This window comes from Pseudorca crassidens, chromosome X (genome assembly GCF_039906515.1).
Source record: "Pseudorca crassidens isolate mPseCra1 chromosome X, mPseCra1.hap1, whole genome shotgun sequence".
NCBI classification, from domain to species: domain Eukaryota; kingdom Metazoa; phylum Chordata; class Mammalia; order Artiodactyla; family Delphinidae; genus Pseudorca; species Pseudorca crassidens.
In genome coordinates this window covers 78,127,226-78,147,547 of record NC_090317.1, presented here as the reverse complement: position 1 = coordinate 78,147,547, position 20,322 = coordinate 78,127,226, and the positions used below count along the sequence as shown (strand labels likewise).

Below are 20,322 nucleotides of genomic sequence, written 5' to 3'. Positions count from 1 at the left end.
CTCCTTCCTCGGGTTTGCCTGGTCACAGCTAGGGACTGAGAAGGTCACAGGTCAGACTGGTGGAAAGAAGGTGGACCTTGGACTCACAGGACCGGGCCCCAAATCCCAGTCCCACCAACAACAAATTGTGTGACTTTTAGATAACTCCTTAGACCCTAAATTTCCTCATTTCTACCCTTAAAGGTTCTTGTTAGGTATTGAAATGGCCTCCCCCTTGCTCAGCACACGATAAGTGCCTCATTAATGATATCTTCTCTTCTTTAAACCAAACCCTAGCTTTTGTTTCCAAGAAGTAGGTAGAAGATTGAGGATGGTTAAAAGCAAGACTTCTCTACCGCTGCAGTTTTTACTCTCAGCCATATTATGACAAGAGGACCTCTTACCTTTGGGGAGACAAGAGTATATCCTTCTGCTTATTTTCTTGTTTGTGTAAAGAGCACAGCTAGCCTAGTGCTTGGGCTGCTGATCCAGGGGAATTAAGAGAGAGAGAGAGAAGGACTCTGAGTGCATAGCCTTAAGCTTATGTTTGTCCTCACCTCTCTGTTAAATTTCTCTTCTATGAATGAAGGAGAAGAGCAACTTAGAGGCTTAGTTAATTCCTTACCCAAGCATCAGCCAAGAGCAATTGTGTGGAGTGAAGCAGAAGAGATCTAATTTAGATGTAAAGAAGGACTTTCTAACAATGATGAAAATGAAAAGCAGTCCTCAGAAAGTTCTGAGTGAAGGGGAACTTTTAACTGTTACCATCCAATGGATTGGGGAGGAATGCTTCTTTAGTCAAAGTATTCTTGGGATTCAGGACTGCACCCTACCCAGTTCCTCTCTGATATTGCCTCTCCTGCACTATTGTGTCCTCTGAAAGAGGAATACCATTTAGAATGCAGAAGCTTCTTTACTGCAGTGAGCTTATATCTTGAGTGGGAAGTGATTACAAGTCCAATCTCATTTCTCTCTTGAGCTTGGCATAGGCTTTCACATAAATCAGACTTACTCAGTTCCTGCTTGCCATTTCCTTGACTCTGACATCCAGATGTGGGGCAGCTCTGGAACAGTCCCAGCCTCCGAGGAATCCTGAGCCTTTCCACTTGAACCCATGTATGGCCCTAAAGCACAGGTCAGATTTCTCCTTTTGTATCTCCTACCCCCTGATTCAGATCCCCCCCTCCACCCCCGCTTCTTTGGACTCCAGCTTCAGAATGTCCTTGCACTGCCCCTCACCTAGCTTTACTGCTTGAAAAATAGTTGCCTGTTCCTCCTTGAACTTTGAATTCAGCTCTTCTAAAAACCCAAGTGTCTGGGCTTCACTGGTGATGCAGTGGTTGAGAATCTGCCTGCTAATGCAGGGGACACGGGTTCGAGCCCTGGTCTGGGAGGATCCCATGTGCTGCGGAGCAACTAGGCCCGTGAGCCACAACTACTGAGCCTGCGCGTCTGGAGCCTGTGCTCCACAACAAGAGAGGCCGTGATAGTGAGGGGCCCGCGCACCGCGATCAAGAGTGGCCCCCGCTTGCCACAACTAGAGAAAGCCCTCGCACAGAAACAAAGACCCAACACAGCAAAAATAAATAAATAAAATTAATAAAAGGCAGAATAGGTGATAGTGTGCCCCGAGCACACTATTAAAAACAAAAAACAAACAAACAAAAAAACCCCAAGTATCTTCATACCTCTTACTTCCCTCACCCAGCCAACATATGTGGGGATGTTTAGCCCTTACTCCCATGTCTTCTCTCTACAAACACTGGCATAAACCTCATCATGTCTAAAGCTAAGTATTGGGATTACTCTGGCCCCAAGAAGATTGAGCTAACTCAATTCACATGGGATCATGTTAGGGTGTGGGGTGGGTGAGGGAGATTAGTTCTGGCCATATAGGCATGAAGTATTTTACAAAGAGGTAAAAACAAAGGTGTGTTTCCCTGGCCATCTTGAAGAACAAGAGGGCACCTCAGCTGCCTCTGCTCTGCTTTGGAGACATGGAAATATCAAATATGGGTCCCTCCTAGCCAGGAGGTTTCAAGTCTAACCTTCAAGCAATGTCCAGCTGCTTGACTATAATCACCATAACAAACTTCTGTCTGGTGAAGTGGCGGCAGCACTACTCCTCTGATTCTAGCCTTCAAAAATTCTTGCTTGTATTACAGAAACAGCTTAACTGAGCCCTTTGTCTTCTTTATTACCCCTGAATCCATTCTCCACACTAGTTGCCTGATCTTGAGTAAGTTCTTTCCTCTTTTGGATCCTCAGTTCCCTTGACCTGAATGGGGGCTAGACTAAACAGTCTCCTCCCATTTCCCCACCCTTCTCCCCAGGGGGCTAACCACCTCCTCTCTCAGCCCCTCTTTCCATCAACCTCCTTGCTTCCCTACCTTTTGACTTCCCTTCCCTCACTTGAACTCCTGTGTCTCTTTTCCCTTTTAATACTGTGTTCAGATGCTTGACACTCCCTAATCAGGTCTCTTATGTGTCTGTGTTTGGAGCAGGGGGTGTGTTGGCATGGGATGTGGGGAATGACACACAGGGGGTTTCCACTTTCCAGGATGGACAATGAAAGTTGGAGTTTCCAATCAATTTCTCCTCCCGCTTTAGGCACTTAGCCTAGTTCCAGGCCCCTGTGAGCTCTAGAATATGAATGAGGGAATCAGTGAGTTCCTTGAACTCCTGGGAGAAAAAGGCCATGACAATGTCAAGGAATGTGATTGATGCCATTGCTACCCATGCTGCTGAGGCTTTCTGGGGAGTGCTGCTCTTCCTTGGGTCAACTGCTCAGCTCCAGAAAATGGTCTGGGCAGGGAACTCTGTTTTCCCTAGCACATATCAATGGATTTTGACAGCACTGAGAGAAGCTGAGGTACATTGATGCATGGACCCTGTTGAGCTGGGAAAGCATAGTGAATAGGACTGCTGATTCCTGAGAGCAAATGCAACGCCAGTCTTTATGCAACCCTGCTAGACTCATCTATTGTCCTAGGAAGTCTACTTCCTTTGTTATCCTTTTATAATGTCAGAGTGGGAAAGGACCTTGGAAGCCCAGGAGTTCAGCCCTTTCTTGTTACAGAAGGGGAAACTCAAGCCCAGAGAGGGGAAGGGACTTACCCAAGGCTACACAGTGATCAGAGAGTGAGTTAATGGCAAAGTTATGACTAAAATCCAGGTGTCCCGACCATCCCTCTCAAATATCCTTTTCACTGCCCCAAGCTGGCTCATCATCCCTGAGGTATGTGTTACCCTACCTCACAAAGAATACTCAGACCGTGCCTCCGCACAATTACCAGTGGATAGTAGAAAAAAGAACTATGGCCCGTCACTTTCAAACTAAAGCTCAGACTTAACTAGATGACTGTTACAGTCTAGAACACCTCTATCCTGGGATTCTGTGACCTTGACAAGAAGCAGAAAGGGTGCTGGCAGACATATCTCAAAGGAGTGGACTGGGGGTGCATCTAACCTGGGGGAATTATCAGACAGTGAATCAGGTATCAGTGAATGTGTTGTGGGGGCTATAGGATCAGGATTTGAAGAAAGTGGAGACTGGGATTTGTAGGAAGGAAAGTGAATAGAGACAGATATGGGAAAAAGGAGCCCAATTCTGATAAAAATGAGGATTGAGCAAGGATGGGGTTGAAATATGATGGGAAAAGCGATATAGAATCCTACAGAAGAGAATTGATGAAGTGTTGGAGAAGCTGAGGCAGTTTAGCCAAGAGAAAAGAAGTTTCAGGGGGATATGGGATCTTCAGACTTCTGAGGAGTTAGGGACAGCAGGGGATTTGTGTTGTCTCAGGGAGCAGAGCTGAGATCCATAGGCGGAGCCACAGAGGAGTTCAAATACACACGGGAAGAACTTTCTGAGAGTCAGAGCCGTCTTGAGTAGGAACGGAGAGTTTTGACAGGTAGTGAGCTCCCCATTAGTGGAAAGTTGCAGTCAGAGCTGTAAGCCTCTTTCCAGGGTGCGGCCTAGGGCCCAGCCCTACTTGGGGGTGGGGCCGAATGGCCCGGATGCTGAGGGCCAGGGGCCGTGAAGGGGGTGGGAGAGGGGCAGGGAGGCCCAGGTGAGGGGTGAGAGCCCCCACCGGGGCGCCCAGGCCCAGCCTGGCCCCCAAGTAGCTGGTGTGGCCAGGCAGGGCAGGGCAGGGCTGGGCTGGGCGGGGCGAGGCCCGCGGCCGGCTAGAAGGCGGGCGCGAGGGCGGGGAGCGGTGCGGAAGCCGGGCCACATAAAGGAGCGGGCGGTGCGACGGGGGCGGCTCTTTCCTGGGTGGGGTTTGTGAAGTCGTGGCCCGTTAGCAGGAAGCGGAGCAGTCGCCCCGACGCTGGCGAGAGACCCAGTCCGAACCCCCAGTCCCCGGAGTCCGAGCCCTGTGTACTGCGTTCTCAGCGCCGTCCGACAGCTCCCAGCCAAACTTCACCAACTCCGCCGCCTTTTCCGCCACCATGCCCAAGACGGTGAGTGCCGGGGATGGGCGCTTCCGACCCCGGGGGCTCTTGCGGACCCTCATAGCCCCTCGCCGATGGCCGGGGACTTGGGCAGCCGCGCGTCCGCTCGCGATGCCGCGCCTTCCGCCGAGGCCAGGCGTGGGGAGGGGCGGCAGTGGAGTCCGGGTCTGGCGCGCCCTCGCGGGTAAAGGGGTCCAGGGATAGAAGTGTGGGCCGGGCGGGCCGGTTTCTTTCAAAGATTCTAGTTCCTTGTGTTTGGATTGCCACAGTAGGGAAGGCTTCCTTGGGGGCCCAAGGTCTCCTTTTACCCCTGACGGGCCCTGGGCGCAGGGGAGAGGACTCTGGTTCGGAAGAGGACACTTACCCCAGTCCAGGAATTGGCGCTTTTATGGGGCGAGGCTGCCACTGACCAGGAGGGGCCATGGGAACCGAGAAGCAAGGAGGAGGGTGGGAGCTGCTCAGGGCGGATCCCGTAACCCCACTCACCTTTCCCACAGCCTCCCCAGGCGGCTTCAGCTGTTTCCCACTAGGAGGGGAGGAGAGAGTTGTGGACTCATCGAGGCCGCTTGCTCTTAACCGGGAGCGCTAACACTTCACTAGGCACCAGTCTGAAGGGAGGCAAGAAGACTTTGCAGGCGGGGCGGGCTGGACGCGCGCGGTTGGGGGGCGGCTGGACGCGCGCGGTGGGGGGCGGGTCGGGGAGAAGACTGGTTTCTTCCTCTTCTCCACTCGCCAAATCCCTGCCTTTCCCATTACTTACTGGCTCTCTATTTCCTCCTATTCACTCCGTACTATTCTGTGAGGTGTGGACTCTCCAGTGGGGCCACACCTTTCTAGGGTGGTGGTAGCTTCTAAGGATCTGGTCTCCACCCTACTGGCTGTTTTGAGAAGAGAAGAAGCCTCCTGGGAGTGGGGCCTAGGGGGGGCCGGATGCCCAGGAGGGAGGGGGGAGGGGTGTGCCTGAATAATGAGCCCTGCTTGCTTTTGTGCAAGTCATGCCAAATGGCTGCTGAGGCTCTTCCCTTGCTCAGGAAAGCTGGGTGACCACCCTAGCTTGAGTCCCTTAGGCCAGGCAACTTGTTGCACTGGCTTAGGCTCTGCAGTTATCCCAGACCCCTCTCCCTAGGACTGCCTGAGCCTTGTAGAGCTGAGATAGTGACTAGTGGCCTTGAGAAGGACTGAGGGTCCCTGAAAGAGAGGAGTGGGGGGCCCAGTTCTTTTGGTGTGTGCTGAGCTTTAGTTGCCACATTGCTGTGTTCCAGCCTTACTGCAAAGTCATTGTTGCCTTTCCAGAACCTGTCCTTCAAAAACACCAAGGTTTCAACAAGTGTGTACTTCTACCTTCTCTCTCTTTTCAGTTGCTAATGGTTTTATGACATGGGGCTTTTCCACACACCCCCTTCTACCGCCCCACATACACACAAAGTGAGACAGAATGGTTTTGAAAAGGGGGGAGGGCAGTCTCTGCTATCACAGAGGATTATAAAAATCCTTCCAGAAGCCTCTCTTTGGCTTTATCTCTCTGTGGTTGACTCTTTGACTCGTTTTCAGATGTGGCTTTGCCTAAATAGGTGGGTGGATCTCTGGGAATAGACTGTGCCCCACAACCGCTTTTCTTTAGTGACATGTCTCCTGTTCAATCCTGAGATATCTCTCATTTATGTGCAACTTAATGGGCCTGGAAATTATCTCAAAGTTATCTAAACCATCCTGTCTCAGTCAAAAGTGGCAAAGACGACAGCATGGTGATCTTTTTCCTGCTGTGGAGAGATTGGAGTATGAGCTGTTTGAGGTCAGGCCTAGGGTACTGAAAGTAGTTTTATACAGATTGACTGAAACTTGAATCATATTGGAAGGAGAGGGCTGAATTTTGATAGACTGGCAGATTTGGAGAATTTCCTATGCTGTTTGGCTCAAGGAATTGTGGTACTCCAAGGACAATGGTGCTTCAAGGACAAAGGACGACCCTGCCTGAAAAAGTTTCAGCGTTACACCCCCTACCTGACTCTTAATCTCCCTCCCCACCATGTTGCGATGGTTACGAAATTCCTGAGCCCACCTGGGTGACGCCCACCTGGGCAATGGGACCTGTCCCAAGTAAGGAATGGTCAACTTTTAGGAGAAACAACTATATCATGCCTGTTAAGACCATAGAATCTTAACCTGAAAGAGATCTCAGACACTATCTAGTATCTCTCTCTCTCTCAACTAATGAGGATATTTAGGCCTAACAGGAAAGGACTTACCACCTAAGGGCACATGGTGACAGAACCAAGATCGGGGTCTGTGCTTTTTGATGCTCATTCCATTGACCCTCTATTCTCACTCAGTGAAGGATTTTTGAAGTTGAGCCCCCTCTCTTGCTCAAAGCAAATTGGCCCCTATTCTCAGGACTTCTGGTCCTCAGATAAAAGGAAGTAGATGATTTGGGCAAAGTAACCAAGGTTGGCATTTGTGTGGTCTCCTGGTGAGAGTTTGAGGTGTCACAAAGTGCCTCATGTTACTTTTCTCATTCCTTATCCCAATGCTGAGGCATCCAGGGGCACACTCTAGTTCACTGCATACCAGCTAGTAACTTTAATGAAGAGAAAAAATTCCTTATTCTCTATTCCTTCTTTACTAGTGTGCTTTAGGCTATTTCTGGAGTATGACAGATAGGGAAGGTAGTGGAAAAATCAAATCCATTCATTCATATGAACGATGTCTACAGTCTGTCTAGGGTTAGTTTCACTTTTACAGCCAATTTTCTCCCTTAGTCACCCAGCTACCTTTAAATCTGTTAAAACATGCCCCTCTACACGCCCGTCCCCACAACCAGTTCTTGGATTCTGTGCTTCTACTTGCCAGTTTCCTGAGTCTGCTTTAGTAGCCAGAATGAAGAAGTTTATTAACTACTGTCAATACTTTGTGATGATGATAAGACAGTTGTAAAACAAAAAAAAAAAGTTTTTTCCCCTCCCTACCCTCTTTAACTTTTTTAGATCACAAAGTCTTTGGGACTCTTGGATTCCCTAAAAAGTGACTGTTTTGAATTTTCAAGATGTTCTTGAGTTTTTGGTTTACTAGAGTCGAAAAGGCTCTTCACAATTGTCAAGTCCAATTGTTCTCATTGTATAGATGGCGAAACTGAGACCCACAGATAGGAGGGACTGACCTAGAATGATGCAGCAAGTCAGTAGTGAAGCTAGGATTTGAATCTGGGACTTAGTTAGAGGATCAGTCTTCGTAAAACCTCTTCAGTTTGCTGAGTTTTTAGCTCTAGCTCGACAGGTCAGGGGAAAGGTGATCAAATGGTCATTGATGGGACCATGCATGTGAGCAGATGTAAGGAGTCCAGCTCCTTGAAGTATCTGAAGGCTTCTGGGTCTGCATTCAGCTAAACTTTAACAGGGGCTGTGTGGACTGTTTATTCTCCTGCCATTCCTAGCATTACTTGAGCCACTCGAGTGGCACTAAAGTGGTACTTGCTGAATAGGAGGCAGAATATCAGTCTCTTAACCCTTCCCTGCCTGTAGACTTCAGGGGTGGACAAAGGATCAGGAATGGAGGTTATGTGAGAGAGACTACTCTTTGGATCCTGCATTTGTCCACTTCTTCGGTTCTCCAGTTCACTTGGCCCTCTGTGAAGTTTAGATGATAGAGCAGGAACCATCTTGGGGATTTCCTTTAGGCTTCTCCTTGAATAGCTCTCTGGGAAGAGGGGCTAGTGTGGCAAGAGAGCCTTTGTGGGACCCTCGAAGGTACCAACTAATCTATACTCTATGTAAGGCTTGGAGAAGGGAAGGTTGCTCTATGAGTGGGTGACAGAGATGGTATTGGTCACAAGTCTGCTAACTCTTCATTATTATCTAGCTGCCTGTAACAATAGCTTGTTTTAAGGGTGTTCTTTTTTTTAAACTTTAAAAAAAAATTTATTTAGTTTTGGCTGCGTTGGGTCTTCGTTGCTGCATGCAGGCTTTCTCTAGTTATGGCGAGCGGGGGCTATTCTTCGTTGCCGTGTGCAGGCTTCTCATTGTGGGGTCTTCTCTTGTTGCAGAGCACAGGCTCTAGGCTCATGGGCTTTAGTAGTTGTGGTGCGTGGGCCCAGTAGTTGTGGCTCACGGGCTCTAGAGTGCAGGCTCAGTAGTTGTGGCCCATGGGCTTAGTTGCTCCGCGGCATGTGGGATCTTCCCGGACCAGGGATGGAAGCCGTGTCCCCTGCATTGGCAGGCAGACTACCAACCACTGTGCCACCAGGGAAGCCCTTGAGGGTGTTCTTCTTACTTTTCTCTTTCTTCCTTCTCTCAGGAGATTGCTTTACTGAATGGTGGAGCTGGAAGGGACATTCAGAGGTCATCTGGTCTATTTCTCTGACTCCAATTCCAATTCTGTCTAGAGGGATGAGATGAGTTGACAGCTACATTTATTCTGAAATCTTTTCTAAGTGTTACTTGGCAACAGGATATCTAGGTCCCTTTGTAGTTTCCTGGGAATCCCCGTCACTGGAATTTCAAAACTCAAGGTCCCCAGAAGGGAGAATATCTGTCTACCAACACTACTAGGATTGGGTCTTTAGCGGCTAGAGTTGCTGAAAATTGGCATCATTACAGGTTGGGAACAGTCTGTTTCTGATCTTTCAAAGATAGAACTGAGTTTATCATGTATATCTTTCCTAACTCATGATATTTTCTCCCTGCTACCTCATTCTACTCTTCTTCCCCTGAAGAAAACAGTACAAAGGTGATACCTTTTGGGGAAGTCTGTTGGTCAAGTGAAGGAGGTCGTCTTGTCGTGACTGACTGGTTTTGCTGTTCATTCCTCCTCCTTTTTTTTTTTTTTTAAAGGAAGACTATTTTTTTTTGCTGTACGCGGGCCTCTCACTGCTGCGGCCTCTCCCGCTGCGGAACACAGGCTCTGGACGCACAGGCTCAGCCGCTCCGCGGCATGTGGGACCCTCCCGGACCAGGGCACGAACCCTTGTCCCCCACATCGGCAGGCAGACTCCCAACCACAGCGCCACCAGGGAAGCCCCCCTCCTCCTATTTAATGCTTGATAGAGCTGAAAAACTTTTCAGTTCCAGGTTCTGATTTGTGGTGCAGGAGCAGTCACTTGGAGGGTTAGCTCAGGACTCCATTGATTTGGTAGGTGGGTGTTGGGAAACGGCAGGTAACACTGACCTGATAATTTTTCTTCTTCTCTTTCCATGTAAGAAGAACATCTTCCCTGTCCTCAGTAAAGTGATCTAAATGAAGTGGGCCTTTAGGCAAGGTCTTTCTTCAGGCCCTCAGTCTCTCCAGCTTGTCATGAGAGAACTGTACTAGTAATAGATACATTCTAGGGACCCTTCCAGTACTGATGTTCTTGAAAGCCTTGATGGTACAAACCTCAAGCCTCCCATTGGTACGTCTATTCCTTCAGACATCCTTTCCTTAACATTTGAGTGCCTTCTTTGTACCAGGCAGTGTGCTAGGCTATGCTGAGAATACAAAGTTCAACAGCACTTGCTAAAATGTATCTTCTTGTCTCCCTACACCTCTGGAGTGCTGTTTCTTCCTGGGTACTGGGTTCAGAATAGAGAGTTTCTAGCTTGGGAATTGGTTTGTCTCATTAGTACCTCTGACACGAACACTGGCATGAGTGTTCTTGGCCGTTTCCTCTTGAGGCTACAGACTACGGCCTATGTCTATGGGCTATGTCTGAGGAACAAGAAAGAAACCAACTGAGACTATATTGTGAAGGCTGTGGGTTGACTGAAGAGCCTCAGACAAACACTCAGAAAACCTCCTGGGTTTCCCCCCATTTCTTCTCCTTGACTGTCGCTGAGAGGCCAGGAAGCTACTGAGTTATATTTCAAGTTTACTTTTAACCTGTGTGGTAGTTAGATATACTGGTAGACAGTGAGGAGCTGGTGGGCATAAACCGACCTCCTAAGGTATCTATCACCAATGAGCTGAAGGCTGGCTGTTGTGGGGTGCAGCATTTCAAATGCATCTGTATTTACGATGACCAAGAGCTTCCTTAGCCTTAAGCTTCCCTTTTAGCTGATTGTTCTGAGTGGTCTGGGTTTCTCACAGGAGTGTTGAATCACAGAGCAAAGGAGCTGGCCTTAAACTTTGTAGTTTAAGTTTAGTTTATATTTTAGATGGGGATACCAAAGTCCAACAAACAGAAGTAATTTGAATGAACTGGTAATAAGGCTATGACTAAAATCCAACTTGCCTGGTCCCAGATTAAGGGAGGAATTTTGAATGTCTGCCTTTCAAATGGCACTTGATGCAGTGTGCTCAGTGTTTTCGCCCTTTGTGCTGTGGGTGACTTGACCATAGTGTTAAAATGGTCCTGGGAAGAGCAGTGGTTCTGAGTATGTAGAGCTCATCTCAAAGGTTACTTTGTATGGAGATAATTGAGATGGTTCAGGCTCTGACCTTGCTTTTGGGATTCTTTGTAGCACTTCCCAGGAAGGTAAGTGTTTTGCTTTGGCTGTAAAGTGTGGTGGAAAGTAGATATGTGCACTGAAGGGAGGTAAGGAGAGGAGACTAGCTATGTTTTCCTGCTTGAGGCTAGACTTCACAGTTTTAAGAGTCTTTATTTAGATATATATATGTATATATTTTTATTTATTTATTGGCTGTGTCGGGTCTTAGTTGCGGCATGCGGGATCTTTTGTTGCAGCACATGAGCTCTTTGTTCCAGAGTGTGGGCTTCTCTCTAGTTGTGGCACACGGGCTCCAGAGCGTGCGGGCTCAGTAGTTGTGGTGTGCGGGCTTAGTTGCCCTGCAACATGTTGCATCTTAATTCCCCGACCAGGGATCAAACACACGTTCCCTGCATTGGAAGGCGGATTTGTAACCACTGGACCACCAGGGACGTCCCAGTAAGAGTCTTTATTGAGTAGAGTTATTTCTTTCCCATATTCATACCTGGAAAGGTTAGCCCGCTTGTTCAGGATCACATGAAGTTGGTAACAGGTTTTGTTTTTTATGATAGCTATGATTATCCTTACCAATTAATTAATTAATTAATTAATTTATGGCTGTGTTGGGTCTTTGTTGCTGCGTGCGGGCTTTCTCTAGTTGCGGCGAGCGGGGACTACTCTTCATTGCAGTGCGCGGGCTTCTCATTGCGGTGGCTTCTCTTGTTGCGGAGCATGGGCTCTAGGCACATGGGCTTCGTTAGTTGTGGCATGCGTGCTCAGTAGTTGTGGCTCATGGGCTCTAGAGTGCAGGCTCAGTAGTTGTGGTGCACGGGCTTAGTTGCTCCACGGCATGTGCGATCTTCCCGGACCAGGGCTCGAACCCGTGTGCCCTGCATTGGCAGGTGGATTCTTAACCACTGCACCACCAGGGAAGTCCCTCGGTAACAGTTTTGAAAGGAGAACTTGGCTTTCCTGATTCCCAAGTTAGTGATCTCTCACTGGACTTGCCTGACTTGGAAGGATGATTCTTTTCATCCATGAGACACAGACGTCCAGAGAATTGGCTCTGTGGTGATTACATTAACAATATGGCCACAGTGGAGTTCCCCTAAATAGCTTCTGCTGTAGCAAGTTTCAGTCAGCGGGTGACTCACTTCTTCTGGGGCCTCAAAATGACTTTTTTCTCTTCCTGCCTGCCCCTCACCCAAGTTCCCCACTTTCTCTTTGCCATTTAAAATTTTGAGCTCTGACCTCTTTGTATTCTGACTCAGTGCTCCAGCTTGTCTTGTTCCTTGAGTTAGGTGAATATTATGGTACTTTCTTCCACTTTGGTGACGCTATTTTCTGCTTTGCAACCATTTGAATACAGACTGGAGTGTCCTGGCCTCAACCCTCACTACTCACCTTTAGGTTTTGTAGGCCAAGGCTGATGAAGGTAGCTAGCCAAAAAAAGGACTTTTTAGGCCTTTATAGAAAGGGAACATAGAGTACTGGTGAAAAGCACAAACTCTAGAACCAGACTGCTTGGATTCAAATCCCAGCTCTGTGACCAACTAGTTTTGTAGCCTTGGGCAGGTTACTTAACATATGTGCTTCATTTTCCTCAACTGTAAAGTGAAGATAATGGTAGTACCTATCTCGTAGGGTTGTTGTAAGGATTAAACAGGGCAATTCCTATAAAGTGCTTAGAACTGTGCCTAGCATCTATCTAATCAGTGCTATGCAAATGTTAGTTATTATTATTTATGGAACTACTATGTGCCCAACCCTGTGCTAGGTAGGATGGTAAGAATGAAGGCAGGCAGCTGCATTCTCACTGTTATTTGAGTGGTTACTAGGTACTATTTACTATAAGGGATACAAATAAATGAATGGAGGATACAATTGCTGCCTTCATAGATCTCCTATTTAACTGGAGATTTAGGGCTAACTCACTTAAAAACAGTTTGACAAAAGTGTGTACATGACATTTTCTATAGATTTTGAGAAGAAGGGAGTTTATTGGGACATGAACAGGGCCTTAGAGGATGTGTACACTTGGGGGCAGTGGCTTTTCTGGGTGGGACAGTGATGTAGTTTTGGTATGTGGGTGTAAACCAAGTGGCCCTATGCCAGTGTTCTCTTGAAAATGAGTTTGTCTGAAATGAAGGAAGGCTTGATGTGCTGACTGTTTGAAGGGATTGTGGATTGTACAAGCCACAGAGTACATGTCAGCATAGACCAAGTTGCTTTTTATAGGGTCAGTTGGAGCCAACAGTCCTGTCTCAACTGGCAAACCCCTTCTGAAGGGGTCTGTTGGGGGAGACTCTACCTTGGGTTTTCCAGAATCCGGTGAATTAACTAAAACAAATTTTGTTGTCTTTGTTGCCCAAGTGGGTATGTGAGCAGCTCCTTCCTTCATGTTTCCATGTGAGCTAAACCAAGGAATAGAGCTTAGTGATTACTCTCTTTAGGTCAGCAGCCTAAAACCAGCTTTTAGTTCTCTCAGTGGCTTTGCTATGACATAGGTATTTGAGAAAGGATGTAAATGAGGGGAGGATTTCTTCGTGTGTGATTGTGATAGGTTGAAGAGTGTGGAATTTTCTGGCCAGGACCCAGCTGGAGCATCTGGGCCTTAAACTTGAAGAAAGAACTTTTGGGTAACTTTCAAAGCACAGCTCTTCGGCTGTGCCTGATGACAGAACCAGATTTGATGCTCCTTTCAGTGGGCTTGTTGTGGCATAAGGTAAGTGTTGAGTTAGCTCCTAGGCCACTGGTATGGTGACCTACCACTGTGTTTGCTTAGTAGTAATGCTTTGCCAGGTAACTCCTGTGATAGGTGACTTCAAAGGTTGAAGTTTCTTCCTGTCCCTGGGGACCGTTCTATGTGGGAATTTGGTAGATATTTTGTGTGGGCAGGGTATCAATCCGGATCTAATGAGAGAAAAGTTGAGATGTGGGCATTTGGTCATACGTAACAAAGTATAACCCTGAGAAATCCTTTCCTGGATATTTATTTGGCAGATAGGAGGGGGAATAAGGCATACCTATCGGGCTTGGTCAGCATTTCCTTCCCTATCTTTAGTCCTGGCCTCCCTTAAATACCTGGGAAAGGTCAAGGCTCGTTTTTCTCCACTGAAGTATATTTAGATAAGGTTCCTGATCTTACTGTTTTGGTCTAATCTGCCCCTCCCCCCTCCCCCACCCCTGTCCTTTTTCAGAAATCTCAGCCTGAAGGTTAGATGAAGTATACCAAGAGTATTCCTATATACCTGTTGTATACCTGTTGTAATCTTTAACTGGGGTTGACTAAACTGTGGTATGCAGTTGGAGGGTGGGGGTCAAGGTAATAGCCAATTTGGTTGTCTTTAGTTAAGGTGTACAAATCTTTGCTATCTTCAAGGGTTTTAAGTGAGCCAAACATCTCTCTAATTATCCTTGCAGATATTCCTGGGAGATTGACTAACCCATAGAAGTTCCCTTGTTGAGAGCAAAAGTAACTTAACATTTTACGTTTGAATTTTTCTTTTCTCTGACTTGAAAATACCAACAATATCAGAAATATATAACTGGAGTAAAGCCCTTTTCCTCAGGTTCCTTACTCTTCTTGGCACCTGGGCCTTGGCCAATCTAGCATATGCTTGGTGAGGACATCTGCCACTTTGCTTCAGGGTTATACTACACCTCTCTGCTGGTACTTGGAGAGGTGCTCCAGCAGGACCTGAAGAGGGCCTGGGGAAAATTTAGCCTTAGTTGCCTTTCTTTCTACCATAGCCTGGGCATTTTCCTAAGGTTGGGAGTTTGCCGCCTGGCCTTAGGCCAGTTGCCAGAGGAAACCAATGACTAAAGGCTTCCCCCCTGCGACGTCAGCTTCTGGAACCTTTCCTGATGATTCCTTACCAGTCAAGTATGCCTTATTTGGCTATATTTTCCCCCCTCAAATGCCTTTGCCACCTCAACTAGTGCCTTGTTCTTCTTTGGTACAGGGAACACCTTCCTCATGTTTATATAGTGCCATCTGCAAACTTTTATTTTCTCCTTCTTTGGGTTTTGTTTGGAGCAGGAGGTGAGGCTCTTTGCTGGGGCCAGGGTGGGGGCCAGTGAGAAAGGAGAGAGGAAGATGAGAGAGCTTTGGAATGACTGTGATTTCTCCACCCTGCTTTCTTATCTCTCATTGCCCTCCTTACTCTGCCTGGTCACCTCCCTCTAGCTTCTTACTTAGATCTCTGATAGCCTAAGAGTAGTCTTGCTCAGCCTGGAAAGGCTCAGAGTGTGGGGGTGGGGTGGGGCGCGGTTGGGCTCTCAGCATCTGAAATTACTCCTTTGGAGTAAGTAAAGCCTTCCAGTTGCTGAGTTCTTTACGTGTGCCTTTCGTTTGCTTAGGCTTCTCAATTGACTTTCCTGAGCGGGCTGCGTCCAGCGTCCCTCTGCCTCTTATCTCCAGTCCTGAGCTGTCTAGCCCTAGCTTAGAAGAGCTTAGCTTTTGACACAGCTTGGAGCACTTGTCTGGAATTTTTTTTTTTAATGCTTTTGAGTAGAAATGGTACAACAAAAAGAATAACAGACCGAATCAGGATATTTGGTTTTTAGTCTCTGCCTGTGTGACCTTGGGCAGGTCACTTTTATGGGCCTTAGTTTTCATATCTGTAAAATGAGAACATTGGCTTTTTCTGACATTCAGATTATTTGTGCCTAGTCTTTAAGAAGATAGTAAGAGGTTCTTGGAAAGAGTGTAACAGAACAGAGAACAGTGACTATTTGGAGAAGTTGCTCTTTCCTCTTTAGAATGGTATTGGAAGTGTCATTTCCCCCCCAGCTATCAAAGTGTAAGTAGCCCTCTCTATTTCAGTGAGTTTTCCTTAGGCGTATTAGATCCACCTACCACAGAGCTTGCCATAGGTATCCTGGCTTGGAGAGACAACTGTTAACTGAGTGCCTTGGGGGTGGGGCCTTTGAGTTCAGCCTGCAGAGTACAGTTGCAGGCTATTTTGGGTCATTGGTGACTCCAGGAAGAATAGAAGACCCTTGAATTGGTCATTGTTCCAGTAGGGAAGGAGAAGACCAAGAAACAAACCAAAACTGAAATGCAAATGAGATTTGACTTCCTCTACTCCCTTCCCCCACAACATCCCTCTCCTTAGGGTTATGAAATTGCTTTTGGCTGAGTCTTAAATTGCTAAGCTCCCCGTCCCCTTCTTCTGTCAGAGTCACCGGTGCCTTTGTTGCCCTTGGATCGGGAGAGCTAGGTGATGTGGTCTTGGGTGGAGTGAAGGGGAGAAATTTCTAGTGAGGGAGATTGCCATAGGCCTAGTGTTCAGCCTTCAACTTATCTTGCATTTTGTGAATATGGCTTCCTGTGGTGTTAGACCTGTAGATGAAAGGGGAGGGATTTCTGAATTTCCCATGAGGGAGTGATAGGCTGATGAGGCATAAGCTAGTTCCTGGAGATGGTGTGCCCTTGGCTGGATCTGTTTTCACCCTTCTTCTTCCTCCTCACTGACATTTTGCACAAGGATCCCGGGCTGTATATCAACCACCTAGGAGTTGGCCATGAACATGATCTTCACCTGCCCTGAGCCTCCTGGAGTGAGGGCAAGATAGAAGTCTTCTTGGTGTCTGTCTTCTTTCCTTTGGGAATAAGTTCTTAGGGCAGTTTAATCAGAGAAGACTTAGTTGGGTAAAGCTGGACAACGCTTTTGGGTGGAAGATTCTTCTCCAGCATTGAGCTGGAACGGCCTCTGGACCATGCAGGAACTTGCTGCTTGGAGTAGCCACCTTGCTGGCAGCCTTTCCTTCCTAGGGGCCTCACATGTGTTGTTAAGGATTCCAGTCACAGTTGGTAGATTAGAAATGCTGTTGGTGAGGGAGAGTAGGGAAACCGGTAGAGGAGAGAGAAGGGGAGAAGGAAAGAGGAGTCAAATAGAAGAAGAGTGGTTATTTTTATACTTCTCCTTTTCATAAAACCCAACGTGGCATATGACAGAGTTTAGCAAATAGAGGGAGACATCTTCCATAAGTCCACCATTTTAACATAGCAGTTATTGTTTATGTGTATTTCTCATCACATCTCATATATGTACCTTAGTTTTCCATGGTATAATCGTATTGTACATAAAAAAATCTTACTTCTTTATCCCTATTTAACATATCACTAAAAACTTAGGTAAATGCTATTTAGTTTTTAAAAATGAACATTTTAATGCCTTTACAAAATTCCATCCAGTGACTATGTCATAATTTACTAACCATTCCCCTTTTGCCGGTCATTTAGATTACTCCCAGCATTTGCCAGTATTTATAACACTGCAGTGAATGTGAACAAGAGAAAATTTAAACCCCTTAGCATGGTATATATGGAGAGCCCTTTGATACCAGGCTCCATCCTAGCTCTCTCTCCAGACTCAGGTCCACTTGGCCCCACATGTACGCTATGCTGTAGCTTTGTGGGATTAAGTTTCCCCAAGTAAGCCATACCTCTTATATCTTTCACCTTTAGCATATGTTTCTTCTTTCAACTTGAAATGTCAAGTGTCTCTTCCTCCCCTCCCCTCACTCCATGACACCTCCACTGGATATTTTCTTTAATACTCCCAGGTAGTATTAGTTGTACTATCTTCTGTGTGCCCACTGTACCTTGTAAGAATTTCTGTTATGATACTTACCATGTGGTATTGAAGCCACCTGGGCTCCCATGCTTTCTCCTTTAGTAAACTTGTGGATTTGAAAGTTTCTAACTCCTCCTGCTTCAAGAAGGGGCTGTTGTGGAGATGGTTAGGGATGGGCAGGCCTTTGAAGAATGCATAGTCAGTGACAGACATGGAGAAGGGGAAGCAGCAGTACTGTATGCAAGGGATCCAACAGTGTTGGATGAGCACCTGGTAGGACATACTAGGTACTGATAATAGAGAAAATACACGTTGGAGAAGGGAAGATGCATTAGCACCTATAGGGTGGAGAGCCCTGAGAGAGAGTCTTGCTGGCCTTGACACACCAGAGTAGACTTCTCAAACCATTCCAGATCTCGATTTCCCATCTGTAAAATGGAAAGGGTAATAGCACCCTACTTCTTAGGGTTATGGTGAAGATTCGGGCACTAATGCACCTGGAAGTGCTCTGTGAGGTGTGGGGCACAGGGGAGGGAGGGTAGGTCCATGACACCCCATAATTTTTGTTCCAGTTGGCCTTTTAAAGTTCTGCTCTATGTGTGTTGCTCATCAAGCTTCTGAGCCCATAACGTCAGATGCTAGAGTTTCCCCGAGCAAGCATTCCCATAGGTGTGCCACAACCTGATGCTTTTAGTGGGAGGTATGCAGGGAAGTCCCTATCTCCCCACTTACCTGGGCAGCATGGCTCCAACTGGCCCCAGTACAGCCCTACTAAAAAATGGCCACAAGTGGCCGGGGAGGGAGGTACCACCTTCTCTTCAGCTCTTTAGCAACAAATGAGTGGTACTAGAGTAGAGGGTTTCCTAATGTCTCTTCATCTGGAGGTGGAAGTATTTATAGAAGCTTCAGTGAAACTGGGCACCTTTCAGGCCTTCTGGCCTCAAACCAGCCATGTACTGTTAGAAGGACAGGACTCTGTGTCTGTCACTGACTATATGCTCTTCAAAGGCCTGCCCATCCCACCTGTCTTGGGCAAATAGCTCATGGGGAACATTCAAGGTCTTTGGATAGAGATTCTCCTCCATCTAGTGTGACTTTTATTTTCTCCACATACTACCCATGGCTTCTTGCTGCTGTCCTGGCCATTTGAAAACCCCGAATCCACCCCAGAATTTTATGTTTTATAAAGGAAGCAAATTACCTGAATCTATGGAAGATCTTTGTCAACTGTAAAACACAACAAGGTGAAGAGACTTGCTCAAGGTCATGTAGAGAGTCAGGGGCAGAAGCAAGGCTTTAAGCCAAGACTCTCAGGAGTGTGTTGTTTTCATTCTATCAGCTTAGCCCACTGAGAATGTAAGCTTCTTGAGAACAGGGACAGTTTCCCATTTTATCCCCAGTACCTAGCACAGTGCTTGACATAGAGGAGGTGCTCGACAAATATTTGTTGAATAAATACATTAATAGCTACTATTGTCAAGTTGGAATTGTCTTGCACAGACTCCTTTGGCTAGGTCTACTAGAAAGCCAAACAATTTCAGGGACCCACTGGAAATTACCTAATGTGGACCCAGCTGGGCCCTGGCAGAGTGGAGCTAAGTAGTGCCAAGAAATGGGGAGGAGTTTTCCCTCTTGTGCGCCTTGAAGAACCTGTTTACCTGTGTGTGAGTGACCAGCTTGTTCATAGCTAATTTCCATTCCCTTTTCCCATGTCTTCACACAATGCAGTAGTGTTCATACCAAGGGAGAATATTCAAATCAAAGTTTTTAGTGGATTTTAACAGGTAGCCATGCAAGCATTTCTATCTGCGTTTGTGAAGCAACCCAGAGTTTGGCCCTAGAGTACAAAGTTGAAGCATTACCCAGCTTTTAAAATTTTTTACTTTTTTTGTATGTGTGTTGCTCATTGTGGCATGGCCAGCATTGCAGGACTGCATTGTGTAATCTAATCCTGAGAGGTTTGTACTCCCAAGGTTTAAGGATTGAGTTGGCTCCTCTGCTTAGAGATGGGTAGGGCCAGAGAAGGACAGCAGGGAAATGCTGTAGATCATCATGTTGGGGCACCCAGCAGCCGTGTTCTGCTGTTGCTGCTGTTGTCACCACCACTGCCACCACCATCACCCAGGCTGCCTTAGGTCCCAGACTGCATATCTTTGCAGAATTCGGCCTGTTTTAGTCAAGGTAGGCTAATTTGGGGAGCAGTAGGAGGTATTCTTCCTCCCACACATTCCCTTGAGAGAGGGGTATGGCCAGCATTTGGGAGGTATAGGTTTAGGCTTACTAGATAGGGTTGGGTGGCCTAAAATAGCAAGAGCCTCTGAAGGTTATCTGGTCTTTAAAGGACTTTTTCCATCTGTTCTTATAGTGCTGAGCTAGACACCGTACGAAGAATAGAAACAGACATAGTCTGTGCTTTTTGGTAGGGCAGACTTAAATAAAACCAGACTTTATTTATTTTACAATTTTTGATTTGTGTTTTTTCATTGTGAAACTAATACGTATTTGCTGTGAGAAATAAAACAACACTGAAAAATACAAAATCCCCTGTTTTCTGCCCTGACTCTATTCTCCAGAGAGAACCAACATTTATGTGACCTAGTTAGTTATATGAACTTAGACTCCTTTTTAAATGCATTTATATACATATAACTTTAAATACACACATAATGTAAATCCATACTGTTCTGCAACTTGTTTTTTTAAACTTACTATGTGGTGGCCATCTTTTCATATCAAATCAGATTTTAACATCTATATGGGCTCATTAATAATCAAATTATCAAGTGGGTGGAACACTTAAAAGCACTTAAAAGTGTTTCACAAATGAAAAGGGCTCATATTCTTCATTGAATGGAAAATAAAGAGAACATTGTAAGGGCTTGCCTGCCTGAGAGAGAAGGCTTTCTGGA

General features: G+C 46.6%; 1 protein-coding gene across 2 annotated transcripts in view; it reads left to right on the top strand.

Moving 5' to 3' along the window:
- The first annotated feature begins 4,229 nt into the window (after positions 1 to 4,229).
- The window catches only part of MSN (moesin), a 67,823-nt gene continuing 51,730 nt past the window's right edge, over positions 4,230 to 20,322 (top strand). Inside the window, exon 1 of one of the 2 annotated variants that reach the window (XM_067723187.1) lies at positions 4,230 to 4,443. In XM_067723187.1, coding sequence (XP_067579288.1) covers positions 4,432 to 4,443 — 12 coding nt within the window. In that variant the 5' untranslated portion in view covers positions 4,230 to 4,431. Of the gene's footprint in view, positions 4,444 to 13,478; positions 13,555 to 20,322 lie in introns of those variants that run through there. The other variant, XM_067723186.1, reaches the window with a different exon arrangement.